Source organism: Candoia aspera, chromosome 4 (assembly GCF_035149785.1).
Source record: "Candoia aspera isolate rCanAsp1 chromosome 4, rCanAsp1.hap2, whole genome shotgun sequence".
NCBI classification, from domain to species: Eukaryota; Metazoa; Chordata; class Lepidosauria; order Squamata; family Boidae; genus Candoia; species Candoia aspera.
This window is the reverse complement of record NC_086156.1, coordinates 19,922,440-19,939,086: the sequence shown is the minus strand read 5'-3', so window position 1 is coordinate 19,939,086 and position 16,647 is coordinate 19,922,440. Positions and strand designations below refer to the sequence as shown.

Here is a 16,647-nt window from a genome sequence, read left to right as displayed (position 1 = left end):
AATACACTCTGAGTTCAAAGGGAACAGAGTTCCAACCAGTAGTTTGAGTTCACAGGGCAAGGTGCTGTTTGTCGTCAGCATTAGGCAAGATTGTGGTTTCCAAGAAAACTTTACAGCAAGAGCTAAATACTGAATTTACATTATTTAAACTAAAATACAAGGTGTGGCTGTAATGGAGAGTTGTTTCAACACAAGACTGCATTCAGATGAGACCTTAAATTCAGGAAACTCTCCACATGAGTACAGCTGGCACTGATCAATCCTTATTTCTAGTTCCAGGCTGCTCCCATGTAAACTTCTCTGCGCCAGATGTTTCTTTGTGGAGCCAAGTAGCTCTGTGCCTTCCTGCTCTCTAACTCCACAAGACAATTGCAGTATTCCCATGGGTTGTGTTTATCAGACTTCGGTTCAAGGTTTGAATTACAAGGGCCAAAGTCATGAATTACAAGGACGTCATATTACCTTACCATTGTTGTTAGGGTCAGGACTCTTAAGACTTGCTGATTTCCACTTCCTGGTTCCACTCCTCTGAGGATGACTTCTTTAACCAAGGACATGACAAGGTGTGTTCGGAAAGTTATGATGCTTTCTGGACCTCTCTGGACTCTGGTGAGAGTCCTGGGTATCCAAAGCAAGACGGCACTTGTTTTCAGTGCGGTTATGACTAGTTGGATACTTTGCAATGTCTATACATCTCAGTGAGTTGTTCTAGTAAAGCTTTCTTGACATGGATGTGTAGTATGATGTTATTCCAGGAGAAGAACAGAACTATTGATGGCTGCAGCTGCTTAACCCTGGAAGATTCCATGCCAATTTATGTTGGACTATTACTACCCCTTTCCTCATGGTTATGTGAATGGGATAAGTACTTCCAGATGTCATGGATAGTTCTCTTATGCATCCTTTGCCTGATTATTTCAGTACTGCTACTATTCTAGTAAATGCTTTAACAGCCAGAAAATGTGTAGTTAAATTATACATTTTGATTGTTTTTGAGTGTTCACGGTATTATTAGTTATAGTTGCTATTATTAGTTATAGCAACAACGCTGTGTTTGATGCATTTGTGGAATGGAACAATCTTAATTGATCATTGTACTTGATGGGTACGCACATCTTTCTGGGAATGTCAGCTTTCTTTCCTAGCAGGGCAACAAATTGGTGAAAAACTGGCACTGACATTTAAGTATGGGGTAGTGCTTAGTTAATTTCTTAGAAAAAGTGTGCCTATACAGTGCTTAACTGCAGGCTTCTAAGTCCCAGGCATCCTCTGTTAGAGGATAGGATGTTTGGAGAAAAATTCTGGGAGCAGCGATGAGAAATAAATATACATATCCCTTCCCACCTGTAGTTTTTGCTGTGTAATCCGTCCATAAATCATCATAGAAGTCAACAGTAAGTCATGCAAGCAGAGCTTTCCATGGTGGAAAAAGGTTAAAGGCTCTTGGAGTCAAGAAATCTGATGGATGGTCTTTGAAGGAAGGAAATTGATTTTGCTTGACTAGCATTTTGAGCTATATTTGGAAGAGCTACAGATATTTATATATCCTGTTTTTGAGACTGAATAATTTCAATATGAGTGGAAAAGATTACCATACATACTCATTTGAACGTGATTTGTTCCTTTTATTTTTCTAATTGTGAAAATAATTGTGCAATTTATTGTGTTTTATACTTCAGCATTCAACTAGGTATTCGCATAATTTTCCTCCTACATTTTCCATATATCACCTTCTCAAGTACTTACATGGAAAATGCAACCAGAAGATTATGAGTCATACAAGAGAAAGTGATTGTTGTTAATCGTCAAAAATGGCAAGATATAGCAGTATATAAATTTAATTCATGAGTAAGAGAAAGAAAGGCTAGCCACCGAGAAAAATCATCTTGCATTCTTATTGCAGTATGGTACTAGTGATGACCAATATCCCCTCAGACAGCTGTCTTTGCATCTGTCAGATTTAGCTGCACCAGATTTCTAGCATCACCTTTATTCCCAAGAATGCTGCATGTATCATTTAGGCATTATTAGAAAATAGAAATGGTAGATAGTTGCAGTGCAGTGCTCTGTAAGAATGCCCACCCATCCAGAAAAATGATAAATCCAGGCTGGGATGATGGAGGGTATTCTGGAACTCTAGAAGTAGTTTCAATTGAGAGCAGCTTCATCAGTTTCCCTCTCTGGCAATGGGTTTGTCTCGCCAAAAGTTCTGAAATGACACATAGAAATGTATTGGAGGAAAGTTTTCATCATGTTATACTAACTGAATCTATATTATTACAGAATAAAACATAACACGTTTTTCCGTGTCTACTCAGAAATAAGCCCTACTGAATTTAGCAGTATGCCAGAGAGAGCCATGTACCTCCCATCCTGATGATATTCTGGAAGTCTTTAAAAACTTGGCTGATCTCCCAAGCCTTAGAGTAGGCGGTGGAGGCCTGTCAGTGGTGTGTGTGTGTGTGTGTTTTAATATGGGATATGATTGTCTGGATTCTTCAGGTTTTTGTCTTCACTGTTAACTGTGAGCTGCCCAGCATTGCTGTGTAGAGTTGGGAGGGAGGGAGGGAGGGAAGGAAGGAAGGAAGGTCTGTCTATCTGTCTCCAGGCATCTACTAGTTACAGCATTATTTTTGGACATTAATTTTAAATAATTGGTTATCATTTGCAAGACAGGTGGTGAAACATATAATGCATTAATGCTAGAATTGGCACCTATTTAAATATGGTTTGATTCTGATAAAGTTATCTTTAAGGAAGATTTTTAGCTCTTATAGAGCATTCTGATAAATAACATCAGCCATGTTCAGGGGGATGGGGGAAATTTGCTGCTGGAAAGAAGAAGAGGAGATGTTGGAGGGAATATATTATTAATTATACTTATGAAAATGTTATTTATTCATTGACCCTTTACTAGTTATTTTTCACAGTACATGTTTTTAGACTGTAACTTAATTATTTATTTATTAAGTTTCTCTGCCGTCCATCTCGTACACGACTTTGGTTGGCTTACCAGGAATAAAAATAAATATAAAAGCATATAAATACAAATATAAACATTGCATATAAAATTCAAAATTCAGAATGGGAAATGAGATCTTATCCTGGCACCCTCATGGGGCCAACCACCCCCATGAATAGCTGTCGCCCCTCCCATCCCAGTCCAGGTGGCATAACCATGTTTTAAACCCCTTCCGGAAGGCCAGGAGAGTGGGGGCCTGTCTTACCCCAGGGAGTAGCTTGTTCCAGAGGGCAGGTGCCACGGCAGAGAAGGCCCTCCTGGACCCTGCCAGTCAGCAATCCCTCATGGACAGGGTCCATAACATGCCCTCTGCCTGACCGGGTGGGACAGGTCGATGTAGCGGGGGTGAGGCAGTTCCTCAGGTAACCTGGATCCATGCCATGTAGGGCTTTAGCCAACACCTTGAATTGGACCCGGAAGCAAACTGGCACCCAATGCAGCTATTAAGTCTTCTTAAAATTAAACCTGCAATACTGTGCCTGAAAATAAGGCCTGGTGAACTTGGTTGAAATCTTAAGTTCCATTTGAATTCTGATAAAAATGCATACAGAGTTATACTGTTACTTAGCAGACTTTTAGTGAATTAAATTTGTAAGTATATAAGTATAATAAAAATGAAATAGAAAAATGTAATATTTTAAAACTGTATTTTCCCATGAAGATGACCAGCAGAAAGGGGGCAAACCAAGGAATTAGCTATGTCTCAATAAAGAAGCAGAGCCCATGTAGTACAGTTTTCCTCAACAGCCTATGGCTGCTGCTATTACTAAAATTGTATTATGAACATTTAATAATTCTTTGAGTTTTTAAAACAAGTGTGTGTGTGTGTACACACATACAACTTGTATATGTACTTATACTTGGTATAGTTGTGTAAAACTAAATACAGGTTTTTTGCCTGGAATCATCTAGCAATATTGTTGGAGAATCAAATTGCTTGAAGTTCCTTTTGTAGTCATCTACCTGTTGTGATTGAAAACTGAAGTTTTTTTGTTACCATTTGTGATAGTTACAGTTTGTAAGAGATTGTGAATTTTCATTTGTCCAGTTTATATGAAAAAATGACTGCAACTTTGAATTCAAATTATGATGTCTTTTTCTCACTCTTTTGTGGGAGTTAATTTAAAAAAGTAAATAGAAATTATTTTAATGACTGGAGATGGAATTCTTGTTAAAAGTTATGGTATCATTGATATATCAAATTGTCATTAGCTGCATTCAAATATAATGCTAAACAGTGGTTTAGCATTAGGAGAATAACGTGTGAAGGAAGAGATCAGATGCCTCTGCTTCAGATTAGTTAATTACAGTGTAGTGTAATTTTACAATTCTGAGCTATGGTTTATTTTAATTATGATTTATTTAACTGTATTTAAAACCATGGATTCCTTACATGCTTGGATTATTTAAGTAGCCCATAATGAAGATTGATCATAGTTATCTAGGGTTGAATGTTACAGCTTTTGAAGGGGAAGCAAAGTTTTCTTTCATTTTCTATATCGTGTGGGAGAAGGCAAAAAAGGCATGAATCCTTGTTTTCCTTTCTCCTCATGTCTTGGTTACAAATACTGGGGAAGGGAGAAGATGAACCAACATACCTACTGTTTTTTGCTAGCTGAAACCCAGCAGGATATAAAATTCAATGCTAGGTGGCCAAAGGCTTTAAGCATACTAGTAGCATGGAACTAGTAGAAATCACAAATAATAGCTGTCTAGGATACTGAGCAAAAATGTACATACTTATTTTATAATATCATGCTTGGGGAGAAAGGACCAACTTCAGAACCAAATACTTCATTAATTTTATTTACTTATTTTTCAAATTTATATAGCCGCCCATCTCACAGACAAGCAATTAATAGTGTTGCCTGATTTGAATATTATTAAATAAAATGCTTGTTTTATATAGATCATAAATTTTCTGTTAATATTAGAACAGGAATTCATGTTAAATTACATTTAAATAACTAAAATGCCATTTTGAATAGTCTTTTAGCAGTTAATTCTCTGATGTTGCTTTTACTTTTAATTCTTTTTTAGAAATACAAAGAAAAGGATAAGCATAAACAAAAACATAAGAAGCAAACAGATTCCTCACCATCCTTGGTTCCTTCTCTCACTGTAACTACAGAGAAAGTAAGTGAATTATTTTTGCATCTTTTGTTGAAATGATGTCTACATTCTTGATGTTTATGAAATGAAGATTTCTGTACTGTAGTTACCAAACTTTATTACAGAGCTCTGTTGATAATAAATGCAGCTTTTGATTAAATAGTTGTGATAGACATTTGTGATATAATAAACTTGATTTTTAAAATGTTAATTGGTTACAAGAATAAATATGTATTTATCTCTATTGGATCTTTCCACAAAAGAACTATGCTGCATAGAACAATTGAAATAAAATAGAAATTATAAATAAATACTAAAGCAGAGGCACCTTTAAACTAAAATTAAATTTGATTTTAGTTTATATTTAGAGATTAAACTAAAGCTTTCTGGTAAATAACTGTTTGTTAATATAAGACTGAGTGCTACATGTGGCACCTAACCCCCTTCCCCCCCTTTTTTTGCACTGCCCATATCCCCGAGAAATTTCAGTTACAAGCAACAAAGAAACAGAAGTTCTCACAGTATTTCAGTGCTAAGGAAAAAGTCCGTAAGCCTTTATGTAAGTTTGTTATGTGCCCTTGCTATAAGAAAAAAAATCATTTATCAGCCTTTTTCCTCACTCTGCTCAACAAATAATTATACTGTCTCTATAATCTAGTTAAGAGGGACGCGGTGGCGCTGCGGGTTAAACCGCTGAGCTGCCGATCGGAAGGTCGGCGGTTCGAAACCGCGCGGCGGGGTGAGCTCCCGTTGCTCGTCCCAGCTCCTGCTCACCAAGCAGTTCGAAAACATGCAAATGTGAGTAGATTAATTGGTACCGCTTCGGCGGGAAGGTAACGGCGTTCCGAGTCGTCATGCTGGCCACATGACCCGGAAGTGTCTATGACAACGCCGGCTCCAAGGCTTAGAAACGGAGATGAGCACCGCCCCCTAGAGTCGGATTCGACTGGACTTTACGTCAAGGGAAACCTTTACCTTTACCTTATAATCTAGTTACATGTTTGCAAATGCAGGGTACTGAAAATCAAACACCTGCCAATATTTAAGTGCAAACTTTTGTGAGAGAGTAAGTAATAATCTTGGCATTTAAGTATAGTCTTGTATAATAAAATGTCTTTTTTTATTTGCCTATAGCAACTATTTTAGTGTTTAACTGGTTGGAATGTATGTGGAAGAATATCAAGGGATTATATTAAATTGGCAGTGTTATATTTTCTATTACAGCCTTTTTAGGTTTGTGGAAAACACAGTCACTTACCTTTTTATGTCAGTGGGTGTGTTTCAAACTTTTAAAGCATGTCGCAAGCTTTTACACAAAACGACTGCATGGTTGGCACAGCTAATTACAAAGCAGCCATTTACCAGCAAATAAACTTGTAAGATTGCCCCTTGCTATTGTTCTAATTCCTCTCTCTGCAGATTTCTCCTAACCAGTTTATCTTTTTCTGGGGGTGGTGGATGATGTACTTCCAAAGAAAAGACTGAAATATAACCATGCTTATTTCATAAGAATGCCTACAGATATTCTTAGAGGGAGGAATCATTAAGTATATTGGAGCCCACAGTTACCAGATTGGAAATATCAGACTATATTAAGGTAGAAGATAGTTTGTAGACCTGTAATATCATCATAATCATCATCCAGTTGCAAAAGGCAACTTTACTTGGAACAGCTTACATCCTGCAACGATACCTTTAATATTATTAAACAGCATCTGCCTATCCCAGGTCCTTGGGAAGGACTCGATAGGTGGACAAAAATGCCAAATCCAGTCTAAACATCTGGCTGACTGTTTGATCAATCACAGTAATAATAATAAGCTCACTTAAAAAACCTTAAACTCTACTTATTTGAAGAAATATTTCTAGACTTCATGGCTTTGCAGGTAACATTAAAAAATATTGTAGTATATTGTCTATAAATAGAAGCCCCATAAGAATATTTCCCACTCTAGTAATTTCCAGTGCAGATGATTAACCTGCTCTTACCTGGTATAAAGAAATAAAACCAATATCTGTTAACAAGAATAAGAAATAGATAAAACCACTGTGTGTTAATAAGAATATTTTCTGTTGTTCACACTTTTATCCACCATGCCTTTTTTGCAGTACTGTCGCCTCTTAAAATCCTAAGTATTTATTTTCAGTTTCAGTTTTGATGACATTTGGTGAGTTAACTGCCAGTTTGGAATGTTGCAAAAATTCTACTGTATTACACATACTTGGAATAATAATAATAATAATAATAATAATAATAATAATAGGATAATTGTTCATAAATGGCACTGTATCCAAAAGTAGTAACTGGTATTTCACACTCCAAGTAGCAAAAATTATTTTAAAAAATAAGAATTTTGGATGGTGCATACTTTTATTATTACCAGAATGGCAATTAACAATGCACTTAAAAAAAACAAACTGCTAGAACATTTGTTTAATACTGAAAAATTCAGGGAAAAAGTATTGAACTGTAGGAGGAATAAGTGTGTAATATTCCAATCTAGACTTAGTTGCTGATCCTGGCAAGTTGTATAACTTCTTTGAACACGTTTATGTCAGTAAATGTTTAGGAGGTGAGTGGTCAGGATTAAGGTCATATGGAATAACATTAACTCTCTCCCCCTTTGTCCCCAGTTTTGAGAAAAAAACCTTTGGGACTCCGCTGTTGCTATGAGTGGTAGCTAGTGAAGGGTTTGTTGGAAATGGAGGCATAGGCAGTGTTAACCATTACTTTTTGTTCTATATGCTACCTACCTTAATTAGCTATTCCAGCCTGCTAGTTATGTCTTCAAAGAAAATAATTAAACACATTAATTTAACTACCATTTAAGACACTTAGTCTTTTCTTCCATTGTAAAATAGATGTTATAGGATAAAGTGTTTTGAATAAAAAACAAAATAATCCCCACCCCTGATAGAAAAAAGAGTGTTGAAGTTTGATTTGATTCCTCAAGGCATAGGAGAAGAAAACATTTCCTAAGATGTCAGAATCCTAAGTTATTTCAGGAAAACCTGAAGAAAGGCTACAATGAATCTGGCTTTAGGTAATAATCTCTCACCCCACAGACATCTGGAACACTACAACTTCCACTTTTATCTCATATGGATTTTTGTCATAATTGATTGGGATTTGTTTTTTTAAAACGATGAAATAGAATGTCATTTCTAATAAACAACTGTAGAAGTTTTCTTCACAACTCAGATTAAATAATATCAGACTATATTTTATAGTAGCCTCATGTGGCGCAGAGTGGTAGGCAGCAGTATTGCAACCGAAACTCTCCCCATGACCCAAGTTTGATCCCAGCGGAAGCTGGATTCTCGGGTGGCCGGCTCAGGTCGACTCAGCCTTCCATCCTTCCGAGGTTGGTAAAATGAGTACCCAGTTTGCTGGGGAAGGTGACAACTGGGGAAGGCAATGGCAAACCACCCCACTATAGTCTGCCAAGAAAATATCGCGAATGTGTCATCCCCCCAAAGGGTCAGACATGACTCAGCGCTTACACAGGGGACCTTTCACCTTTCATCATATTTTATAATAAATCAATATACTGACCTTAAAGCACATGGTTTCCAAGATAATTCTCAACAAAAACAGTACAAAATGGAGCAAGATAGTGAAATAACACCAGTAATTAGAAGTGGATTTATATAATTATAGCTTTAAAAGGGAGTATGTTATTTTTTCAGGCAAAGTAGGTATCAGGGAAATCTCTTTTCAGAGGGAGTTCCAAAACAAAGAAGTCCGTATTAAAAAAAGAAACCCTGCAGTTGCTATTGTTTTAAGTCAAATGCCAGTGTCACCTTCTAACTGGGACTAGCTGTAGAAATCTTTATAGAAATCTAATATTCTTTAAGGGGAGCTACATGTAGAATTGCAGTAGTCTAGCCCAGGGATGTGCTGCTTTTTTTAAGACCAAGAACCATTTTGGTCTCTGAATGGCATCTTAGTGGCCAAATTCTAAAAAGTGATAAGAGCCAGGACAAAAACACAATTCCATTTGATGTTGCTGAACAGGAAGCAGTTGCAAAGGAACATCTCCAGCCTGTTCATCCATCTGTCAGAGCACTTTGAGGCATCTTTAGAGAACTTTTCAGATCCTTGCCTATATTTGCAAAATTTTATCTGCTTAATATTACATGTAATTTGGTGTGTTTGCTTAAGGCATTACAATATATAAAACTAGTGTTCATTTAAAAAAAAAAAATCCATCTTGATTGTTGCCAAAAGAGAAAAGAGTAAAGTTAATTTCAGATGCTAATTTTTAAATGTCAGATGATAATACAATTTCATAGATGTGCTGTGAGATGCCAGTGTGTAAATAATGATGGTATTTTGTAATGCTATATTTTCTGATTTAAGCCAGAGAGTTATTTTATAAGTTAAATGGCTCTTTCAGGGTAGATTTTTTGGCCTATCTTAGACACACCTTTATTTGCAAAGCTAAGGAGATGAACCTTGTTTGCTGCCCTGCTGCTCAAATTAAGATAAGGCATTCTTTTTGTCTTTTCCTTTCTCTTTAGTCAGAATATGCAAATCAATAATAGTAGAGGTTTAAGGCACAGCACTTAAAAACACATGTTAGTGACTTAAAGGAAAAACCGGAAATGAAGCTTTTTGCTTTGCATCATTGATTGTAATATTGGAGAAGATGTTTTCAGAATGTAATTCAGTAGGAGCTGGTTTTGCAGGTACCGCTGAGAGACCAATTAAGTCTAATTTAAGTATAAGGGCAGGTTAATATGTACAGTGCCACTGATTGCTGCAAAGCCATGTGTCAGTTCCTTGTGGTCTAACTGTCTCTCTCAACTTCCCCTTTCCCAATTCAATACTGTTAGACTTACACAAGCACTACCAACAACTCTATGACAGGGTCATTGAAGAGGCTGGAAGATACCACAGCTCGCTTTACAAATGCAAATTTCCAGGAAGTCTCTGCACATGCTTCAAGTGGCAAAGATGTTTCAGAGGCCAGAGGTTCAGAGAGCAAAGGGAAGAAGTCAGCAGGTCATAATTCAGGTCAAAGGGGAAGAAAGCCTGGGGCTGGAAGGACTCCTGGAGCTGCGGTGTCGGCAGCTTGTACTTTTCAACAAGGTATTATTGAAGGGTACTCTATTACTTCCTTCAGTGCCAATTGGTAAATAACTTTAAAACTATAAATTTAGATAAAATATACTTTTCATATTTAATATATGTGTAATACAATAGCTTCAGGACTTCTCTGGAGAAGCTAGCAGCAGCAAAAGGTCAGCACATGCATAGTATCTTACATGGCATTACCCAGAAGTAATTACCTGAACAAATAGCTGTGAAAACCTATACTCTATTAATATAAGAGTTGTATTTTATGCTAATTTATGCAGGAGAAAATATTTTGGGAAACAGTATATCAAAGAAAATACTGCATGTTGTTGTGGGGAAAATAGAAGGAGGAAGGAGTATTAGGTATGTTCACTACCTTGAATAATTTATAAAAATAATAAAGGCAGGATAGAAAATAAATACAATGAATGAATGAATGAATGAATGAATGTTTTCTTCATAAATTAGTTGAATATGCAGTAGTACTGACAATTATTTCCAGTAGAAATGGAATTCCTTGGTTTTCCTGGAGTGATTTTATAGATGAAAAAGACAAACATGCTATTTCTTATTATCTTTGCTGTAATATATTATATATAATGAATTTTTGTATTCGTTAATTCTATCTGAAATCTGGAGTATTACTCCTTCCTTTTGATTTAAGTGTAAGTCTGTAATCAACAAAGAGCAATTTTCAAATCATGTTGTTTATTCATTCAGTCGCTTCCGACTCTTCGTGACTTCATGGACCAGCCCACGCCAGAGCTTCCTGTCGGTCGTCAACACCCCCAGCTCCCCCAGGGACGAGTCCGTCACCTCTAGAATATCATCCATCCACCTTGCCCTTGGTTGGCCCCTCTTCCTCTTGCCCTCCACTCTCCCTAGCATCAGCATCTTCTCCAGAGTGTCCTGTCTTCTCATTATGTGGCCAAAGTATTTCAGTTTGGCCTTTAATATCATTCCCTCAAGTGAGCAGTCTGGCTTTATTTCCTGAAGGATGGACTGGTTTGATCTTCTTGCAGTCCAAGGCACTCTCAGAATTTTTCTCCAACACCACAGCTCCAAAGCATCTGTCTTCCTTCTCTCAGCCTTCCTTATGGTCCAGCTCTCACAGCCATATGTTACTACAGGGAACACCATTGCTTTAACTATGCGGGCCTTTGTTGTCAGTGTGATGTCTCTGCTCTTAACTATTTTATCGAGATTTGTCATTGCTCTTCTCCCAAGGATTAAGCGCCTTCTGATTTCCTGACTGCAGTCAGCATCGGCAGTAATCTTCGCACCTAGAAATACAAAGTCTTTCACTGCCTCCACATTTTCTCCCTCTATTTGCCAGTTATCAATCAAGCTGGTTGCCATAATCTTGGTTTTTTTTTGAGGTTTAGCTGCAAGCCAGCTTTTGCACTTTCTTCTTTCACCTTCATCATAAGGCTCCTCAGTTCCTCTTCGCTTTCAGCCATCAAAGTGGTATCATCTGCATAACTGAGATTGTTAATGTTTCTTCCAGTGATTTTAACTCCAGCCTTGGATTCCTCAATCCCAGCATGTCGCATGATGTGTTCTGCGTACAAGTTGAATAGGTAGGGTAAGAGTATACAGCCCTGCCATACTCCTTTCCCAATCTTAAACCAGTCCGTTGTTACGTGGTCTGTTCTTACTGTTGCTACTTGGTCGTTATACAGATTCTTCAGGAGGCAGACAAGATGACTTGGTATCCCCATACCACTAAGAACTTGCCACAATTTGTTATGGTCCACACAGTCAAAGGCTTTAGAATAGTCAATAAAACAGAAATAGATGTTTTTCTGAAACTCCCTGGCTTTTTCCATTATCCAGCGGATATTGGCAATTTGGTCTCTAGTTCCTCTGCCTTTTCTAAACCCAGCTTGTACATCTGGCAATTCTCGCTCCATGAATTGCTGAAGTCTACCTTGCAGGATCTTGAGCATTACCTTACTGGCATGTGAAATGAGTGCCACTATTCGATAGTTTGAACATTCTTTAGTGTTTCCCTTTTTTGGTATGGGGATATAAGTTGATTTTTTCCAGTCTGATGGCCATTCTTGTGTTTTCCAAATTTGCTGGCATATAGCATGCATTACCTTGACAGCATCATCTTGCAAGATTTTGAACAGTTCAGCTGGGATGCCGTCGTCTCCTGCTGCCTTGTTATTAGCAATGCTTCTTAAGGCCCATTCAACCTCACTCTTCAGGATGTCTGGCTCTAGCTCACTGACCACACCGTCAAAGCTATCCCTGATATTGTTATCCTTCCTATACAGGTCTTCTGTATATTCTTGCCACCTTTTCTTGATCTCTTCTTCTTCTGTTAGGTCCTTGCCATCTTTGGTTTTGATCATACCCATTTTGACTTGGAATGTACCTCCAATGTTTCTAATTTTCTGGAAGAGGTCTCTTGTCCTTCCTATTCTATTGTCTTCTTCCACTTCCACGCATTGTTTGTTTAAAAATAATTCCTTATCTCTTCTGGCTAACCTCTGGAATTTTGCATTTAATTGGGCATATCTCCCCCTATCACTGTTGCCTTTTGCTTTCCTTCTTTCTTGGGCTACTTCTAGTGTCTCAGCAGACAGCCATTTTGCCTTCTTGGTTTTCTCTTTCTTTGGGATGTATTTTGTTGCCGCCTCCTGAACAATGCTGCCAACTTCTGTCCATAGTTCTTCCGGGACCCTATCTACTAAGTCCAGTCCCTTAAATCTATTCTTCACCTCCACTGCATATTCCTTAGGAACATTAGTGAGCTCATATCTAGCTGATCTGTGGGTCTTCCCTAATCTCTTTAGTCTGATCCTAATTTGTGCAAGAAGAAGTTCGTGATCAGAACTACAGTCAGCTCCAGGTTTTGTTTTTACCGACTGTATAGGTGTCTGCCACCTTTGGCTGCAAAGGATGTAGTCAGTCTGATTTCGGTGTTGTCCATCTGGTGAAGTCCATGTAGAAAGCCGTCTCTTAGGTTGCTGGAAGAGAGTGTTTGTTATGCAGAGTGAGTTCTATTGGCAGAATTCTATCAGCCTATGTCCTGCTTCGTTTTGTTCTCCCAGGCCATGCTTACCTGTAATTCCAGGTGTCAGTTGACTGCCCACCTTAGCATTCCAGTCTCCCGTGATGAAAATAACATCTCTTTTAGGCGTGTTGTCCAGTAGGTGCTGCAGATCCTCATAGAACTGCTCTACTTCAGCTTCTTCAGCATCTGTGGTTGGGGCGTATATTTGGATCACTGTGATGTTAGATGGCTTGCCCTGAATTCGAATTGAGATCATTCTATTGTTTGTTGGATTGTATCCAAGCACTGCTTTAGCCACTTTACTATTAATTATGAAGGCTACTCCATTTCTTCTGTGGTCCTCTTGTCCACAGTAGTAGATCTGGTGGTCATTCGATGTGAAGTGGCCCATTCCAGTCCATTTCAGTTCACTGACGCCCAAAATGTCTATCTTTAATCTTGACATCTCACCAATAACCACATCCAATTTGCCCTGGCTCATAGATCTTACATTCCAGGTTCCAGTGGTGTGTTGATCCTTAGAACATCGGATTCGCCGTTCACCACCAGCACCGTCGGCTGCTAGCCATCCTTTTGGCTTTGAGCTAGCTGTGTCATCACGTCTGGGGCTAGTTGAACTCATCCTCTGTTCCTCCCCAGTAGCATTTTGACCATCTTCCGACCTGGGGGTCTCATCTTCCGATGGTATACCGACATATCTCTGGTTGTACTGATCCATTTAGTTTTCACGGCAAGAATACTGGGGTGTGTTGCCATTACCTTCCCCAGGGATCGCATTTAGTCTGACCTCTCTGTCATGACCTTCCCGTCTTGGGTGGCCCTTCACGGTTTAGCTCATGGCATCACTGAGGTGCTCAAGCTCCAGCACCACGACAAGGTAACGATCCTTTGCTGAAGTTTTTTCAAATCATACTTGCTCTTAATTGCCCAAGCTAGATATCATGGGAAAGTGTGGTGAGAGTTTAGTGGAAGACCCAGTCCCTGGATAAGAGAGCTGGTATTTGTTTTAGTAGGGGTGGGATTCTCTTTGTGTTTGGCTCCTGATCTTTGTACTGTCTAGAAAGGACACATCAGGGAGATATAATAAGGACAAGTTACTGCTTGTTTTCATTTTCCCAGAATTATCCTAACCTCTTTCTTTCATATTTTCTCTGCCCAAAGTACCAGCAACTGGAAGAGATGTAATTTTGAAGGCTTTTTGTTGGTATGCTAGCTTAAAAAAAAAAATTAGCAGTAATGTCAGAAGTAGAGCTTTAGTGACTAGTTATAAAACTTGCCAAGAAAGTCCTATAAATTGTAACCTTTCGAAATAAGGCAATGGGCTAGAAACCAGGAGACGGAGAGTTCTAGTCCCGCCTTAGGCATGGAAGCCGGCTGGGTGACCTTGGGCCAGTCACTCTCTCAGCCCAACTCACCTCACAGGGTTGTTGTGGGGAAAATAGGAGGAGGAAGGCGTATTAGCTATGTTGGCTGCCTTGAGTTATTTATAAAAACAATAAAGGCGGGGTAGTAAATAAATAAATAAATAAAAATATGTAACAAATGAGGTTTGGTTAATTCTGGAAAATAGACAAGGTGCTTCTACTCTTACTCTATGCTATATTTATGTCTAGAGTTTCCTGAATGGCTCAAAGTTCACCATGCCAGTAAAAACTTGCTTTTAATACTATTCTTACGTATTTGCTAATAGTGTAAATATCTGTTTTCAACAATCAACACCCCTTCCCCATGTCCTTTCTACAGGAAGTTTTTTGGGAACTCCAAACAGTACGAAGTCATCCTCTGGAAGTTCAGTTCAATCTCCCCAGGATTTTTTGAGTTTTACAGACTCGGATCTACGTAATGAGAGCTATACTCATTCTCAGCAGACATTGTCAACCAAAGATGTATATAAAGGAGAGATTGGAAGCCAGGAAGGTGGTGTGAATTGTTTTACTTCCTTAATTAATTTTCCTTCAACCTCAACTGTTGTCTCCCAGCCTAATATTTTTGACAGTTCACCTGGAGAGTTAGGTAGTTCAAACCTTACATCAACGGGATACAAACGTGCTCAGTCCTCTGGGACAGAAGATGAGACTGTAAAGGAAAAGAAACGAAAAGGAAATAAGCAATGTAAACATGGGCCTGGTCGGCCCAAAGGAAATAAAAGTCAGGAGATTTCCCACCTGTCAGTTTGTTCAGCCTCCCCAACATCATCAGTAGCATCTGCTGCAGGAAGCATAACAAGCTCTAATCTGCAGAAGTCTCCAACACTGCTTAGGAATGGAAGTCTACAAAGTCTCAGTGTGGGTTCCTCTCCTATTGGTTCAGGTAGGCATTTAGTGTTATTTTAGAAGACAAGTGTTTAATTTAGCTGTACTTCATAGTAATAATATCATTGGAGTTTGGCTTCACTCTCCGTTCTAAGCTTTCATGGAAAATATCCTATCGTGTCCTTTTTATAAAGAGTTTAAAAGCTAAATGAGAATCTCTTTATTGCTACTCACCATATGATACACTCACTTTACATCTGTGGTTCGTGTTTACTAGAGGTGAGCACTGTTTCAGTTCCAGTAGGAAAAAAGTGCTTTGGATCACACATGGGAGCCTACATAGCATCTGTCAACAACTCCTTAAAGCAAACGAAGTTTTTTTAGAATTGAGATCCTAGGAAGACACAGTTGTTTTAAGGAGTTCCTGGCATGTGCTGTGTGAGCGCCCCCACATGCTCTGAAGTACCTTTTTTTCTCCTTTAATCTGAAGTCCTGCTCACTACAGCCATGTCATGAGGCAAGAGAGAGAGACAATTGATACTTTCACAAATTAGAATTTAGTTGTGCTTTTTGTCAGATTGAAATAACATGTCATATTGATTATGAAAGATTATCAATAGTAGTGTAATCATGAAGAGATTAGTTTGAAATATTACATAATTAAACTACTAACGCTCTTGAATGCCCAGCACTAGTTGTTGTGATAATTTAATAATTGGAACATTTGGTGAGGTGAGAGCAATCTGTTTTAAAATAGAAACTTTTTGCACACTTCTGTATAACTTGGCTTATTTTATACAAAACCTACTCTAGAATGAGTGAAAAAAAAATGGAAAACCTTAAAGAGACCATTTACTTATTACTGTAAAGTAAAACCATAGATGAATAAATAAAAAGATGCCAACATGTTCAATATTTTTGTTACATTTTTAAATCATATACTGGAGCAAAGTATTGAAGTTAATTTAGCTAAGCACTCCTACCCATTCAGTCTTATATTTCATATACTTGCTGTCCTTTTGCTCTATTTTGCTCCTTCCTCATCAGTACAACATGTATGGATTTCAGATCTTATATTAAAATCACAGAATGTAAGAGTTGAAAATGACCTTGGAGATCATTTAGTCCAACCACTAATAAGCCTAAATCTTAA

The 16,647-nt window shown here is 38.1% G+C and overlaps 1 protein-coding gene across 4 annotated transcripts in view; it reads left to right on the top strand.

Moving 5' to 3' along the window:
• MLLT10 (MLLT10 histone lysine methyltransferase DOT1L cofactor) overlaps positions 1-16,647 on the top strand; it is a 141,514-nt gene that overhangs the window by 81,956 nt on the left and 42,911 nt on the right. For all 4 annotated transcript variants that reach the window (XM_063303534.1, XM_063303533.1, XM_063303535.1 and 1 more), the window contains 3 exons: positions 5,063-5,158; positions 9,974-10,229; positions 14,986-15,552. In XM_063303534.1, coding sequence (XP_063159604.1) covers positions 5,063-5,158; positions 9,974-10,229; positions 14,986-15,552 — 919 coding nt within the window. The remainder of the gene's footprint in view (positions 1-5,062; positions 5,159-9,973; positions 10,230-14,985; positions 15,553-16,647) is intronic.